The sequence below is a fragment of the Stigmatopora argus genome, chromosome 10 (assembly GCF_051989625.1).
Source record: "Stigmatopora argus isolate UIUO_Sarg chromosome 10, RoL_Sarg_1.0, whole genome shotgun sequence".
NCBI classification, from domain to species: domain Eukaryota; kingdom Metazoa; phylum Chordata; class Actinopteri; order Syngnathiformes; family Syngnathidae; genus Stigmatopora; species Stigmatopora argus.
The window spans coordinates 1,172,878-1,188,394 of NC_135396.1; the positions used below are offsets into that span (position 1 = coordinate 1,172,878).

The 15,517-nt window shown below is 42.1% G+C and overlaps 1 protein-coding gene across 3 annotated transcripts in view; it reads left to right on the forward strand.

Moving 5' to 3' along the window:
- Positions 1-12,537, forward strand: part of npas1 (neuronal PAS domain protein 1) — an 89,020-nt gene extending 76,483 nt beyond the window's left edge. For 2 of the 3 annotated variants that reach the window (XM_077612143.1, XM_077612142.1), the window contains 7 exons: positions 3,625-3,790; positions 3,872-3,987; positions 5,408-5,604; positions 5,681-5,787; positions 6,626-6,773; positions 8,323-8,435; positions 9,644-12,537. In XM_077612143.1, the coding sequence (XP_077468269.1) occupies positions 3,625-3,790; positions 3,872-3,987; positions 5,408-5,604; positions 5,681-5,787; positions 6,626-6,773; positions 8,323-8,435; positions 9,644-10,698 (1,902 nt within the window). In that variant the 3' untranslated portion in view covers positions 10,699-12,537. The remainder of the gene's footprint in view (positions 1-3,624; positions 3,791-3,871; positions 3,988-5,407; positions 5,605-5,680; positions 5,788-6,625; positions 6,774-8,322; positions 8,436-9,643) is intronic. The other variant, XM_077612144.1, reaches the window with a different exon arrangement.
- Positions 12,538-15,517: the final 2,980 nt, after the last annotated feature.

A 15,517-nucleotide genomic window follows, 5' to 3' on the forward strand; every position in this document is an offset into this window, starting at 1 on the left:
TTTCACGTGGGCCGGACCATTTTAGATATAATATTTAGATTTTTTGTAATAAATGGATTAAAAGAACTGGAATAAAAGCCCTGAATATTCAGTTTTTATAGATCTAAAACAATGTTTATTTTAGCTTTTTTAAATATATTTTTAGATTTTACAAAATCATTTTTGAACTAAAAACACAGAAAAAATGGATTAAAAAATGACAATTATTGATTTAAAAGGGGCAAAATCAGGAAATGTAATATACATCTATACTCTTCATTTGAATTTGATCCTAAAACAGAAAGTCGGCACTCATGATTGACTTTCCCGGGCCACACAAAATGATGCGGCGGGCCAGATTTGCCCCCCGGGCCGCCACTTTGACACATGTGCTCTAGATTGCCACGTTTGCTTCTCATCTGCGCTTTTCTGTCTGATCTCTCGCTTCAATCCCTCTCTCGCATTGGTGATTGAGTGATCGTATTGGCTTAGGGGTTAAGAAACAGATAGACCACATCATAACTTTATTTTACTGGGATGACTATTATTTTTATCAAATTCTTTGATCGCCATTCTTTTCACGATATCTTTTTTTTTTTCTAAAGAGACTGATTTTTCAGGTAGCATTACAATATCCTATTAATATTTTCCGTACTGGTTATCCCCCAATAGTTTTTTTTCACTCTTAAGACTGGTTACGTTGTTTTGTTAGGTTATAATAATATGTAAAAAATAAAAAAATAAAAGTTATGTTAATTGATGCCTTTTTAGCCCGTTTTTCTACATCTTATTTTTGATATTTTACCATACTTTTGTTGTGGTTTCTGATCAAATTTTTAAAAAATACCTCCCAAAAGTGCGATTTATATCTATTTTTCCCCTCTTCGTCGTGCGTTATTTGTCTGGTCCGACTTATAATCCAAAAATATTTCCTTGCTCTTCTTAAAAAGATCAACTATTTAGTCAGTCACTTGATTAAAAGCAAATCCAAATTAAAATTCCCTTATTAGTCATATTGCTGCCTAATGAAGGAAATGTTATTCTGTGTATTCTTCATTCAGAGAAAATTGAGCTTTTTATACGCAACGCGCAATCTGTGCATTTAAAGGAAATCCATATTGCTTTATATAACTTGCTTTACATGTGAATGAAATATAATAAGGCAATTATCCTTTGCCATTACGATGTTCACTAGAAATAAACGTGTCTTTCTATTTGTTATAACTTTAATGCTTTTTTCCAAACAACAATGAATAATTCTCCTCCAATTTTTTCCAAGTTGACTCATTTATTTATTTACATTGAACCAAATTGATTTGTCGTTATTTCTAAACTACACATTTTCCAAGGCTCCTTTTTTTTGGTTAATGGCGCCTATTCGCCTATTTATGATAGTTATTATAATTGCGTTTGATCTAAAGGTCACAGGTGCACGGGTTCTTGTAAATTCGACTTCCAACGCTGGAGGAAGCAAAGTGACCTTTGGTTTTGCCGCAAATCTAACATGGTGTTTCAAACTTGGTCGTCCCATCATTCGGCTTCTGTTTATTATTATTATTATTGACGTTATGGTGAAAAAGTATTTGATCGTGCAGCATACTATTTGGCAGAAAGGGTGGATATTATTTTGGGGACGTTATTGTTATTATTTTTTCTTTTGGGCACTCTTATGTCGAGGTACCACTGTAATATTGGATATTGGACAATTTTAGCCGTGCGCTCTTCACCTGAGCCTTCGGCCCATCGGCGCTGGTTTGTTTTGTGTTTTACATCTGTGACTTAAGGATGTTTTCTCCATTTTAAAATGTTAGTGGTGAGAGTTACTAGTTGCCCGTTAGAAGGGTACACGGTCGATTAGTCGCCGGTCTTTTGGTCGCTGATCTTTTGGTCGCCGGTCTTTTGGTCGCCCGGGAAGGTTATTGATAATTACCATTTAAATCGTTGCTCAAATTCCCTAAATACAAACTGCGAATGACTATTTAGTCATACTTGATGCCCTATTAATTATTAAGCTAAAGAAAAGCTCCAAATTTCCCGGACTTTTATTGTGTTTTTGTTGGAGACTTGTTAAGACCCTGACTGACGTCGCTTCTTAAAGGGACAACGCATGTACATACAAACTCTCAACAACACTCACACGTCGGCTCAGTGAAACTGCTCATGGCCATTGTTGCCTTTTATTCATGCGTAGACCGTGTTGTTTTACCTTGTTTTGTCACCGGTCTTTTGGTTGCCCGTTGTCGGGGCAACCAAAAGACTGCAACCAAGAGACCGCGACCAAAAGACTGGCGACCAAAAGACCGGTGACCAAAAGCCCGGCGACCAATCGACCGCACACGCGTTAGAAGCCGGGGAGGGGAAAAAAAAACAGGCTTTGAAACTCCCAACAAGCTTGGCGTCCCGTCCCACGACTGCTTTTCCCCGCTGGGCTCCTTCCCCGGCCGTCCTTGAGGGCTCGCCGAAGCTCCCATAAAGCCCGCAGTAAATGGCTCTAATCCGGTAATAAATGTCTGTGTCCTACAGACAAGGGTGTGAGGCTGCCGCAGCCACGGCGTTATCAGATGGAATGCCATTGGCACGCGCCATCCCATCCGGCCGCGCCTTCGCAAATGTAATGGAAACCGCGTGTACATCTGGCGAGCACGCACGTACGCACGCACGGGTTCATTTTCACGCACCGCATCGGCTCCGAAGGCGGCGCTTTTTATGGATGCGGCGCCATTATTGCCTTTAAACGATTGGAGATTTGACTATGATGCATCGTGATGATGGGATGGCGCCGGGTGCCACGGGCTCTTGACGGGATGGACTGCCGGCGGCGATGAAATGAAGGCGCGGGGTGGGACGACGAGGAGGGGGAGGAGGAAGGAGAAGAATAGTCATGCCACCTCCGGAGATGCTTAGACTTCAGCCCTTTTTAATCAGCACATACAATTGATTTTTATCTCCCGGCCGGGTTATTGGAGCAACCGGCGGCGGCGTGGCGAGCTCCTCCGAGACGGCCTACGCGCCGATGTCTTACAAGCGCCGCGCTTCTGGTTGAATTGTCACCTGCAGCCAGGTTTTCATTTTCCTGTCATAACATATATTGATTTTTCTGGGCGGGAGCGCGTGGAGTGTTGTATTTTGGGGCGTGTTTTTTTTTTGACGCCAAGGCTTATTGTCGTATGTCCACCCTCATTTAATATACATCTATACTATTCATTTGAATTTGATCCTAAAACAGAAAGTCGGCACTCATGATTTACTTTCCCGGGCCACACAAAATGATGCGGCGGGCCAGATTGGGCCCCCGGGCCGCCACTTTGACACCTGTGCTGTAGTGTCAGACTCGGGTTGGTTCGCGGGCCGCTTTAACGTCAACTTGATTTCACATGGGCCGGACCATTTTAGATATAATATTTAGATTTTTTTTTTAATAAATGGATTAAAAGAACTGGATTAAAAGCTCTGAATATTCCGTTTTCATAGATCTAAAATAATGTTTATTTGAGCTTTTTTTTAAATATATTTTTAAATTTTACAAAATGATTTTTGAACTAAAAACACAAATAAAACGTGATTATAAAATGACAATTTTTGATTTAAAAGGGGGAAAATCAGGAAATTTAATATATATCTATATTGGCGTATGTCCGCCCTCAGGTGGAGCTGACGGGCAGCAGCGTGTTCGACTACATCCACCCGGCGGACCACGTGGAGATGGCCGAGCGGCTGGGGATCAGTCCTCACCTAAGGGCCGAGGCCGGCTGCCAAGTGGGCCCGGAGAGCGCCGTCTCCGCTTCGGCCTCCGGTACGCCGGAGCCCGCCGGTACGCCCGGCGCCGTGGACGACGACCGCCGGCGCGGGAAAAGCAAACGCCAACATTAATCTCTGGTTTTTGGACCTTCAGGGGCGCCGTCGAGTCCTCGCTCCGCCGCCGACGAACCTCCCGACCGCGGATTCTTCATTCGGATGAAGTCCACGCTCACCAAGAGAGGCCTGCACGTCAAGTCGTCTGGATACAAGGTCGGCGGTCGTCATTTCGCTATGCTAACCTCCTCGGGAAACTTTATAGCAGGGGTGTCAGACTCTGGTTGGTTCGCGGGCCGCTTTAACGTCAACTTGATTTCACGTGGGCCGGACCATTTTAAATATAATATTTAGATTTTTATTTTTATAAATGGATTAAAAGAACTGGATTAAAAGCCCTGAATATTCCGTTTTTTATAGATCTAAGACAATGTTTATTTGAACTTTTTTTTATATATTTTTAGATTTTACAACATGATTTTTGAACTAAAAACACAGTAAAAATGGATTAAAAATGTCAATTATTGATTTAAAAGGGGGAAAATCAGGATATTTAATATACATCTATACTCTTCATGTGAATTTGATCCTAAAACAGAAAGTCGGCACTCATGATTGACTTTCCCAGGCCACACAAAATGATGCGGCGGGCCAGATTTGCCCCCCGGGCCGCCACTTTGACACCTGTGGTCTAAGGCAAGGGTGTCAGACTCGGGTTGGTTCGCGGGGCGCTTTAACGTCAACTCGATTTCACGTGGGCCGGACCATTTTAGATATAATATTTAGATTTTTTTTATATAAATAGATTAAAAGAACTGGATTAAAAGATTAAAAGCCCTGAATATTCAGTTTTTTTGTAGATCTAAAACAATGTTTATTTTAGCTTTGTTATATATATATATATATATATATATATATATATATATATATATATATATATATATATATATATATATATATATATATATATATATATATTCTTAGATTTTACAAAATGATTTTTGAACTAAAAACAGAAAAAAATTGATTAAAAATGACAATGATTGATTTAAAAGGGGTAAAATTGTCAAATTCAACAATTTTAAGGCCATTTCAAGGGTACAATTTATACGCTGAGGCGGCTAAAACATTCTTCGGTTCTTAGGCTCAGGGAGAATAATTTGAGATAAGAGCGTTTTGACTTCCAAACATGGTCAAGCTACATTTATGACTCATATCTGGACGCCAATAAACGACAGGGAGGAATTTTCGAGTCGCGTTTTGCACTGCGAGCATGCCCGCAAATCCTGGCGTCAAGTGAAAAACTGCGCCAGATTTCATTTTTAAGGACGTGATTAGAATGCGCCGATATACGTAATGTCTCCTCCACGTCCTTGTTTGTCGCAACCGGCAATAACAAGCGGAGCCTGTCACTTTGTTTTGCTCTGCCGCTGTTTCGCAGCAGTGTCAAGATGGTCGTTTTCACTGTGCTTTATTGCTTTGACCTTATTTCACACCACATAGCTGCCTTTTATTGCTCGCCGCCGCCGCCGGCGTCGCCGCATTCTTTGCCTCAAACGGGATTCTCTTCATAATTTGTCCCCCGCCGTCATATTTCCGCACGTAAAAAAACCTTCCTTTTGTTTCCAATGCTCAGGTGATCCACGTGACCGGGAGAATTCGCTACCGACTCGCCATCGTTCCGGGCTCGGGGCGCTCCACGCCGCGGCCCATAGGGATGGTGGTGCTGGCTCACACCCTCCCGCCCTCCACGCTCAACGAGGTCCGCATGGAGAGCCACATGTTTGTCTTCCGGGTTAATATGGACCTCCAGGTCACGTATTGCGAGAACAGGTGAGCTGCGATGGGCTTTGAAGGGAGGATAAACAAATGATGGCGGAAGGCTGAATGTCCAAAGCTTTGTGCGTAGGATATCCGACTATATGGACCTGACACCGGCAGAAGTGGTCGGCCGCACCTGTTACTACTTCGTTTATGTGGAGGATGTGGAGAACCTGCGGCAAAGCCATGAAGACTGTGAGTGTCCTTCTTTGCGTTGAAGGAGAGCCTGTTGAGTTGCTTCTCTTTTGGTGTCTTTGGCGCCTTCTGCTGCCTACATTGGGAACTGTCGCTTTAAAAATAACTTCATTTCAATCAGCTTGGATTAAAAACTTCAACGATAAAGTCAAATCTGTTAGGACTAAACATGACATAGTGGTTGGCACGACTGCCTCACACGCTTAAAGTTCTGGGTTTGAATCTAAGTCGACTGGTATTGCCTCCAGTTCACCTGAACAGGCCAAGCACCGTAAAAAATATATATTAAAAATGAAATAATGCTGCTACCATAGTAGTCATTTGAATTATAATACTATGACCGTGTAAGTATCCCATTAGGAATGCTGTAAATTTATTGCAAGAAAAGCCAGAATTGCTTTATAGTACAGTTGTAAAAAATATTTGTGTATAGTTAGAAACAATGGAATTGTAAAACATCAGTAGAATAGATCTGTAGAAAATAGTTTTTTATGACGCATTTGTGGACGCTCTTCATCTGAGAGTGTTTTGTTTAAGGTTATTTTAACTTTATTTTCCATCAAGATTTGAATGGATTAGTTTGCATACTTATTCATTTTTTTCCACTTAACCTGGAATTTAAACACTGTATATCTTGAGCAACATTTTACTGTCAGAAATTTGGAATCAATGACATGAATGATTTCCCAATATTTAACGAGGGATGTGCACATGCAAAATGTCCATTTTTTTTTTTTTTACAATTTCAAGACCTATTTTTCCCCAACGATCGCAATTTTTAGTTGCATGAAAACATATCAAAGTGTTCACAAAGCCATTCCCCGTCTTGTCGTCACAGTGCTCCGGAAAGGTCAGGTGGTGACGGGTTACTACCGCTGGCTCCAGAAGAGAGGTGGCTACCTGTGGATTCAGTCCACCGCCACCGTGTCCATAAACCACAAAGCCCCCCACGAGCGCAACGTCATCTGGGTCAACTGCGTCCTCAGGTCAGTTTTCCAGGAGAAAAAAAACACAAAAAAAACGCTGGCTTTGAAACAAAAGTCTCAACAACAACTTGCTACTAAGCTATCACTTTTGAATGCCATAGAGCACATGTGTCAAAGTGGCGGCCCGGGGGCCAAATCTGGCCCGCCGCATCATTTTGTGTGGCCCGGGAAAATAAATCATGAGTGCTGACTTTCTGTTTTAGGATCAAATTAAAATGAAGAGTATAGATGTATATTAAATTTCTTGATTTTCCCCCTTTTAAATCAATAATTGGCCTTTTTTAATCATTTTTTTCTGTGTTTTTAGTTCAAAAATCATTTTGTAAAATCAAAAATATATTTAAAAAAAGCTAAAATTAACATTGTTTTACATCTATAAAAAACTGAATATTCAGGGCTTTTAATCCAGTTCTTTTAATTCATTTATAAAAGAAAAATCTAAATATTATATCTAAAATGGTCTGGCCCACGTGAAATGAAGTTGACGTTAAAGCGGCACGCGAACCAACCCGAGTCTGACACCCTTGCATTAGACTCTTTATCTCGTCCATTTTTTTGGTAACTTACAGATGACCCAAACGTCGCAGCGTGACGCAGACCCCCCACCCAATCCGGCACTTCCTTTTTATTTCCCAGTTCCCCCCAAATTGAGCAAAAAACCACTCATTCTCGTTAAGTGCATCCATAGCGTGCCGAGGCGCCCGAGCAGCCAGACAAAAACAAGAGTAGGCTGAATGTCCATGCTAATTGGACCCAGGCCATATAATTACAACCAACGGATGTCACAATTTGGGGGCTCGAATAGCCTTTTAGCTAATTAGCGCTGTAATTACAAGCGCTCGTTAACTTCTCCAATGTTCCCGTTCCCTCGCCTGCCTTTGTTTGAGCGTCACTGTTTGTGTTGGAGTGTGTGTTTGTGTGTGTTTGTGTGTGTTTGTGTGTGTTTGTGTGTGTGTTTGTGTGTGTGTGTTTGTGTGTGTGTGTTTGTGTGTGTTTGTGTGTGTGTTTGTTTGTGTGTGTGTTTGTTTGTGTGTGTGTTTGTGTGTGTGTGTGTTTGTGTGTGTGTGTGTGTGTGTTTGTGTGTTTGTGTGTGTGTGTGTTTGTGTGTGTGTTTGTGTGTGTGTTTGTGTGTGTGTGTTTGTGTGTGTGTTTGTGTGTGTGTGTTTGTGTGTGTGTGTTTGTGTGTGTGTGTGTGTGTGTGTGTTTGTGTGTGTTTGTGTGTGTGTTTGTGTGTGTTTGTGTGTGTGTGTTTGTGTGTGTGTGTGTGTGTTTGTGTGTGTGTGTGTGTTTGTGTGTGTGTGTGTGTTTGTGTGTGTGTGTGTGTGTGTTTGTGTGTGTGTGTGTTTGTGTCTGTGTGTGTGTGTTTGTGTTTGTTTGTGTGTGTGTGTGTGTGTTTGTGTGTGGGTTGGGTGCGGGGGGTTTCATGTTCATGATCAGGACGTGGGTCTTCAATTAGCTTTTCAAGCCGGAAATGTTTTTTTTGATGATGTACGAGCGCCCTTGGCGGTCCAGCTTTGTAATGCCGTTTTTCATTTTCTCTGGCGACCAGTCCAACGGAGCTACCCGACACGCCTCTGGATCTCCTCCAGCTGCCGGAGAGCATCAGGGCCGAGCGACTCCGAGTGAGCTCGTCTTCCTCAAACAGTTCACCGCTAGCTCGAGGTAGGACGGAAATTCAATCTTACCGCTGTTTTTGGCGCACCTAAAGGTTAAATCTCATTACAGTAATCCCTCGAATATCACGGTTGTTGTAGACCAGACATGGCCGCGATCATCGAAAAATCGCAAAGTAGGGTCACCCCTATTCTAACTTTTTTTTTCTTCAGTGTTGAGTCCTAGTAGCAAGAGTTTCACATTTGCACCTAAAATTTAAAAAAATAACATTTAAAGTTTAATTGGGGGCCATAGCCTCTGTTCATTTAATTGTATTCATGTTGGTATATTAACGTGAGACACTTGCGTACCAAATATTAATATTGTACTAGATGCCACATCTCAACCAATCAATCTATTGACAATCGTTTTTTGTATTCATGTGAATGCCAGTTTTTTTTTAAGATTAAAAACAGTCAATTGCTCTATAAATGGTTAATATATTGAGAAGGAGAATAGGAGTAAAAACCAGTATTTCCAAAAAAAGTGTCCACTTAAAATAGACACAGACATTTAACAAAGCCAATCAAATTCCTCAACGATCACCCCTGAGTGGGCGCAAGTAACGCCACAAAAAAATCATGATAAGTGAAGACGCGATAATCGAGGGATTACTGCATAATTAAATTATTCCATTCACTTCAATGACGCAATGTTACCTGCTAAAACTGCTTTGAAAACATGTTTCGTTTTCGGTGTCAACACAAAGGAGGCAAAAACTGTCGACAAACAAGTTCAAACTGGCTAAAATAAGTTGAAAATGGCCCAACAAGTGGGCGTCACGTTTCGTTGGGGTTATTGAAAAACACGATGTAATGTCCGTATATGAAAAATATTGGCTAGTCCAAGCAAATTAGCCTAGCGACGGCGGGCATCGTGAAAAAGCCGTACGTCATTATTGTTACGACGGCAATGATAACGTTCGAAATATAACGATTGTACGAAACATCGATTTGGCGGCAACGGAATCCATGGGAACGCAAAAACGTGGATCCACGTTGGCAACATTCCTATTTGCCGTTTCGCCAAAAATAATCATTTTCCTTCAAAAATGGTCAAATGCGTCGAGATGAGTTTGTGCGTTCATTGGTTATTATTTGGTTTCGTTACCCAAAGACTGCAACCTTAACCCCGCCCCCCTCAAATTCGACGATAGCCTCCCTCGCCGTTAAACGGAATGAAATGTTCCCTCCCCCTCCCAACGACCCCCTCTGCAGGCTCCCAGGCGGCAAAGAGCGCTGCGGGAAAGGTCGACACGGACGCCAAAGTCCGAGACAAGTACCCCGCCGCCGTCCAATCGGACAACAGGAGGAAACGCGCGCCCCGGTCCGAGCCCGAGGGCGCCCCCCCCGAGAGTCGCCGCCGCCTGGAGGAACTGCGGCACGCCGAGGAGAGCGTGTCGGCCTCCTCGGACCCGGCCAGCGAGAGCGAAGGCGACGAGGAGGAGGAAGAGGAGGAGGACGAAGACGAGGAACGCCTCGAGTGGGGCGACAAATTGAAACGCGAAGACGGCGCGGGGAAGCCCGGCAGGGGGGCCGACGCCCCGAGCCGGGGCGATAGGGGAGCGCGGCTGCACAACGGGCGGGCGGTGATCCAGCAGCTCAAGAGCGCCGCCGTGACCCCGGCCCCCAGCATTAAGACGGAACACGAGGCCCTGGCCACCGGGGGGCGCTGGGGCTCGCACAGCAGCCAGCCCCAGCCCTCCCACGCGCACACCCCTTCCAGCGGCCTGAACGGCGACAGCCCCCACACCCCGGTCCCCGATTCGTCCTCCGGGAGCGAGGCCCCGCCCAAGGGCCTCTTCGGCCCGCCCTCCCCGGCCCTGTCCCCGGTCATGCCCGTGTCCTCGCCCCTCCCCAGGGAGGAGCAGGCGGCATCGGGGGCGGTGGCCCGGGGCGGCATGCCCGGCGGGGGCCCCGACTTGGAGCTCCTCCAGAGACTGGCGGCGGGGGGCGCGGCGGGGCGGGTCCTCTTCCATCCCCTGGCCCTGGGCCCCCAGGGCCCCCAGAGCCTGTACGCCCCCAGCACCATCCGCTACGCTCCCCCCGAGCTGCCCCCCTCGCACCAGCACCACACGGGGGCGCACGGGGACGGCTTGCAGCTGCGCTCCGACCACCACAAGGGACCCCCGCCGGCCTTCTTCCCGCACCTGCAGCGACTGGCCGGCCTGCCGCCCTTCGGGGGCTTCTCCCCCTCGGACGGACCCTTCCCCTCGGGCCTGCCCTTCTGTATGAACGGATTACGGGGGGCCGCCGGCCCCGAGGAAGACTGAGACGGTAAAAGAGACGTCAGAAAAGCAAAAAAACGAAAAACTCGGGCCTCGGGGGACGCGGCTAATTGGACGGCCCCTCTCGGAACGTAAAAAACGGAGCCCCGCCCCCCCGGAGACTTTGATTAGCACACGATGACGAACTGTCGCCGGACCGCTTGTGTGTGTTTCTTCCACTCAGAGAAGCCATATTGTACATAAGACAACAACCATGATGACCCTCAACTCTCACCCAAATTAACCCAATTAATTCTCACCCCAGAAGGAAAGAAAAAAAAAAAAGGACACTTGTAGGAGTGGATTTTTATTATTGCAGTATTCTATAAATACCATTTTTGGGGGTGGCTTTGATTCTAGGGGATTTCCTTCCAGGTAAATAGAAGGGATTTTTTTGTATTAAGATTTAAAATCGTTACAAAAAAATATGAAGTCAAACCCATTGAAAGCACACTGTTGGGGACAAAATATAGCGAATAATAATAATAATAATAATAATAATAGTAATAATAATAACAACACACCCGAGACATTCCATCGTGCGTCAGAAATTTGAACTTTTTTTCAAATTATTTTGCGTGCGAAAGCCATATTTTTGTTCATGTATTTGTCAATGCAAAAATCATTAACCCTTAAATTGCCAGACGAAAAAAAATCAAGTAACTTTAGCCTAGCATCCCTCAAAACGGTCAAAATACGCAAACGCGGCAAAAACCTCGTTAATCTCCTAACGAGCTTTAATTTTTCTTCAAAAACGAACCACTCTCCCTCTGACGCGTCTAATCTTCTCGGACGGGGAGGGCCGGCAGTGGCACGTTCCGATTAAAAGGAATTTCTATCCGACTTTCGACGGTCGCGGCGGCGTGCTTATTTTACGACGGTGATAAAAGGGCGGGGCCAGTGGAAGCCGCGGCTTTTATTTTTGGCACTTACGCGTCGGAGAATTCTTAAATGAAAGCGCCCGGCGTGTCCTGTTAAGACAGAAAAGTACGCAACGGCGCCCTCGCTAGCCGCCGAGGGAATAAATAGTCATTGATGAAGTAACGGGGCGTAAAACGGGTCATAAAATGACAGCCATTAAAGTCACGCTCGGGTCAGGAGAAGCTTTCCGTGTCAGTCGACTGGAGAATAAAGCGCCATCCGTCACTTTAACATCTGCTGGGATTTCATTCCAGAATAGAAAAGCGGATTGATGTCTTCATTTTCACTGATGTTTTTGCAAAAAAAGAAAAGAAAGAGAAAGTACCCAGAACAGCTCTTAAACTGTGAAATATTGGTCATTTAAAGCACTCTTTAAATCTTGGCCTAGCATAAACACTATTATATTTAAAAAAAGAAAAGAAAAATGCAGCCTATTTGAATTGTGTAGCACTTTGAAACCCTGCAAACAAATATGTGAAGTCATAGCGCGACATTCATTTGATGGAGCGTGCCTGGAAAAAAAAAATGGCGGAAATGCACGTCGTTTTGTTTTTATTTGTTTTTCTTCACGAAATTTGGACTCAAATATGAAGGCGGGAACAATGTCCGACATTCTGCACTTGTCACGTCGGCGAGCACACGCGTTGTGGGAGTGTGCGGGTGTGTGTGTGGGTGTGTGGGTGTGTGGGAGTGTGTGTGGGAATGTGCGGGTGTGTTTGTGGGCGCCTGTTGTTTTGAATTGTATTGGATGACTAACCCTTTGCCTCTCACTGTGAATCTAACGTTGTCCTTCCTCGCATCCTTGTGAATATTCCAGCCGCTTAATCAGCAAAAAAGGAACCATGTAAAAAGGCAAAAAAATGAAGAGAAAAGAGAAGCAGTGATACAGATGACAATAAAATAACAATAAAAATATTCCAGTCAGTTGACGAGTACTGGGAAGGCTCTTCTTTTCTAGGCTGTCGTCGTGACGGGAAGGTTATTGCAATGTTTTATTTTTCAAATGCTGGAACATCTTTGGTTTGCTGTATATATCTATACGTTTAGGTATAGTATGTATGCATATATATGTATATATGTGTGTATGTGTATATATATATGTATGTATATATATGTATATATGTGTGTATGTATATATATATATATATGTGTATATATATGTATATATATATATGTATATATGTATTTATATATGTATGTATATGTGTATGTATATATATGTGTGTATGTATATATATATATATATGTGTATGTATATATATGTATGTATATATGTGTATGTATATATATATGTGTATATATATGTATATATGTGTGTATGTATATATATATGTATGTATGTATATATGTATTTATATATGTATGTATGTGTATGTATATACATGTGTGTATGTATATATATATATATATATATATATATATATATATATATATATATATATATGTATATATGTGTATGTATATATGTGTATATATATATATATATATATATGTATATATATACATATATATATATATATACATATATATATATACATATATATATATATATACATATATATACATATATGTATATATACATATACATATATATACATATATATATACATATATATACATATGTATATATATGTGTATATGTATGTGTATATATGTATGTGTATATATGTGTATGTGTATATATGTATGTATATATATGTATACGTATGTGTATATATATTTATATATGTACATGTATGTGTATATGTATATATATTTATATATGTACATGTATGTGTGTATATATATATACACATACATATATATATGTATATATAAACACATACATGTATAAATATATATATACACACATACACTATATATAAGATACTGTTTTAGAGAAAATAAGCAGTTTTTAAATATATATCATTTTTTCTAGTCCTCAAAATATATAGAGCTTCATTTACAAGTATTTTAGCAACTGCAATAATATAAAACTGAAGTAAATTCTTGAAATATACAGTTGTTTTATAAATATGCCAGAATACAATATGAGGTCAAATATTCATTCTAATAATTTGAAATGAGTAAAAACGTTGGAAAGATTTAAATTCTGTTACTTTTTTTCTTCTAGCATCTGTCTTGGTTTTGTACACGTCTGTGTGCATTTGTGTTTCTTAAGGTCTTTCACTACATTTTGTATTAATTCCAAACTTTATCCTCAGGAGGAACCAAATCTCAGTCCATCACCACAATTATTGCTCTGCCCATCAACCACATTCTACCTCACACCCGCACAAATTCAAATAAAGCACACAAAGACTAAAAAAGCACTTGGGACGACAAAAAAAAAAAAAAAATCATGAAAGGCAGCTTGACTTGCGGAAATATTAGATATGAATTGTCACCCAGCTTCTCCCCGGAGAAGACATGAAATACATAGAACGAGGCATAAAGCATCACCCTGCGCTTCATTTATTTAAGGGCAAAAAAAAAAAAAAGTATTCAACCTTGACACAAAGCCACGCGTTGGGATTTGATGGATTCAACAAAGACTAAATGGGTTTGAAAATGAAGACAAAAAAACACAATGTGTATGCGAGAGATGGTATGCACCAGTTTGTGTGTGTGTGAGATGTCTGAAGCCCCCCGAGGGAGGGGCTCTGACATTGAAGACGGGTTAAATCCTGTTTTACATTCAAGTGGCAGGCCCCAGTTCATTAGAGTGAGGATCATTCCTCCTCAAGACCAAAGGAAGCGCATACTAAACAAGAGCCGTTGTTGGGGAGAAAATGCCGTGCTACGTGCCCGAGCCGACGTGCCCACGTATGGGGAGGGGCGGCGTCCACCTGGGGGCGCCTTCGTGCTCCCCTTTGCGCCTTTATCTCATTTGGCGACAATTGCACGCCGCTAATGACGCCACCGTTTCAGTTTTTTTTTTTTAAAGGCTTTACGGCAATGTAGATTTTTGGTGCAAAAAGCTACGTTCATTCCTTTTCTGAAGCACGTATCGTCAGGGGGTGCCGGAGCCTAGCCCAGATGACTTGGCCAGCCAATCGCAGGGCACGAGGAGACAAAAGACAGCCATTCATTCGTAGCTAGGGATAAGTTAGCGTACATTTAGCCTAGCCTGAATTAGCCTGCCCTGTCGTACCCTAATTTGACCTTATCTTTCCTCTTTCAATCTTATTGGTTGCAAGATTTAACCCCTCCACGGTGAGTGTCGGATGTTGGTTCTTTTATTTAAACGTTACACAAGTTAAACTGTCTGTACTTTATCTTGAGAAATGGCTAATCTGTTGTTGTTTGTATTCTGTGTGAAAAACAGGACATCGGAAGCACGTAAGTATATACATCTAAAAATACGCTGCGTTGTCGCCCTCTGTTGGTGACTGTGGCTTATTTCCCGTGTGTACGTTAATTGCCGTGAAAAGAATGTAAAAACGTACGTATCTTTGGAGGTTTTGATGAATGTAAAAATATGATTTCGACTCATTGAGTTGTCGATGTAAGATTTTTAAGTTTGTTAGGAAAAAAAATACGGATTATTATTTTCAGCTTCGGCCCGTTCTATCGCTTGTGTAGCCGACAAAATAATAATAATAATAATAATGTGCAATTACTTCTTAAAACCTGCTAAATACATCAATGGCATTTTGTCCTCTTACTTTTTATTCTGAAACTCACTTCTAAAATACATTATTACATTTAAGTGGCTTCCGATTTCAAAACCAGCCTTCAATTTGTTGTTTAGCTAATTAAATAAAAAACATCACACACCATGTGGCTTCAACAAAAATGATTTTGACACCTGCCTGAAATAATTTTGTGATTTATAGCCTGCAAATATGGAGACTCGCTATGAAAATCCGACCAAGACTGGTGAGGGATAAAATAAAAAAAACACGCTCACCCTTTAAAATGC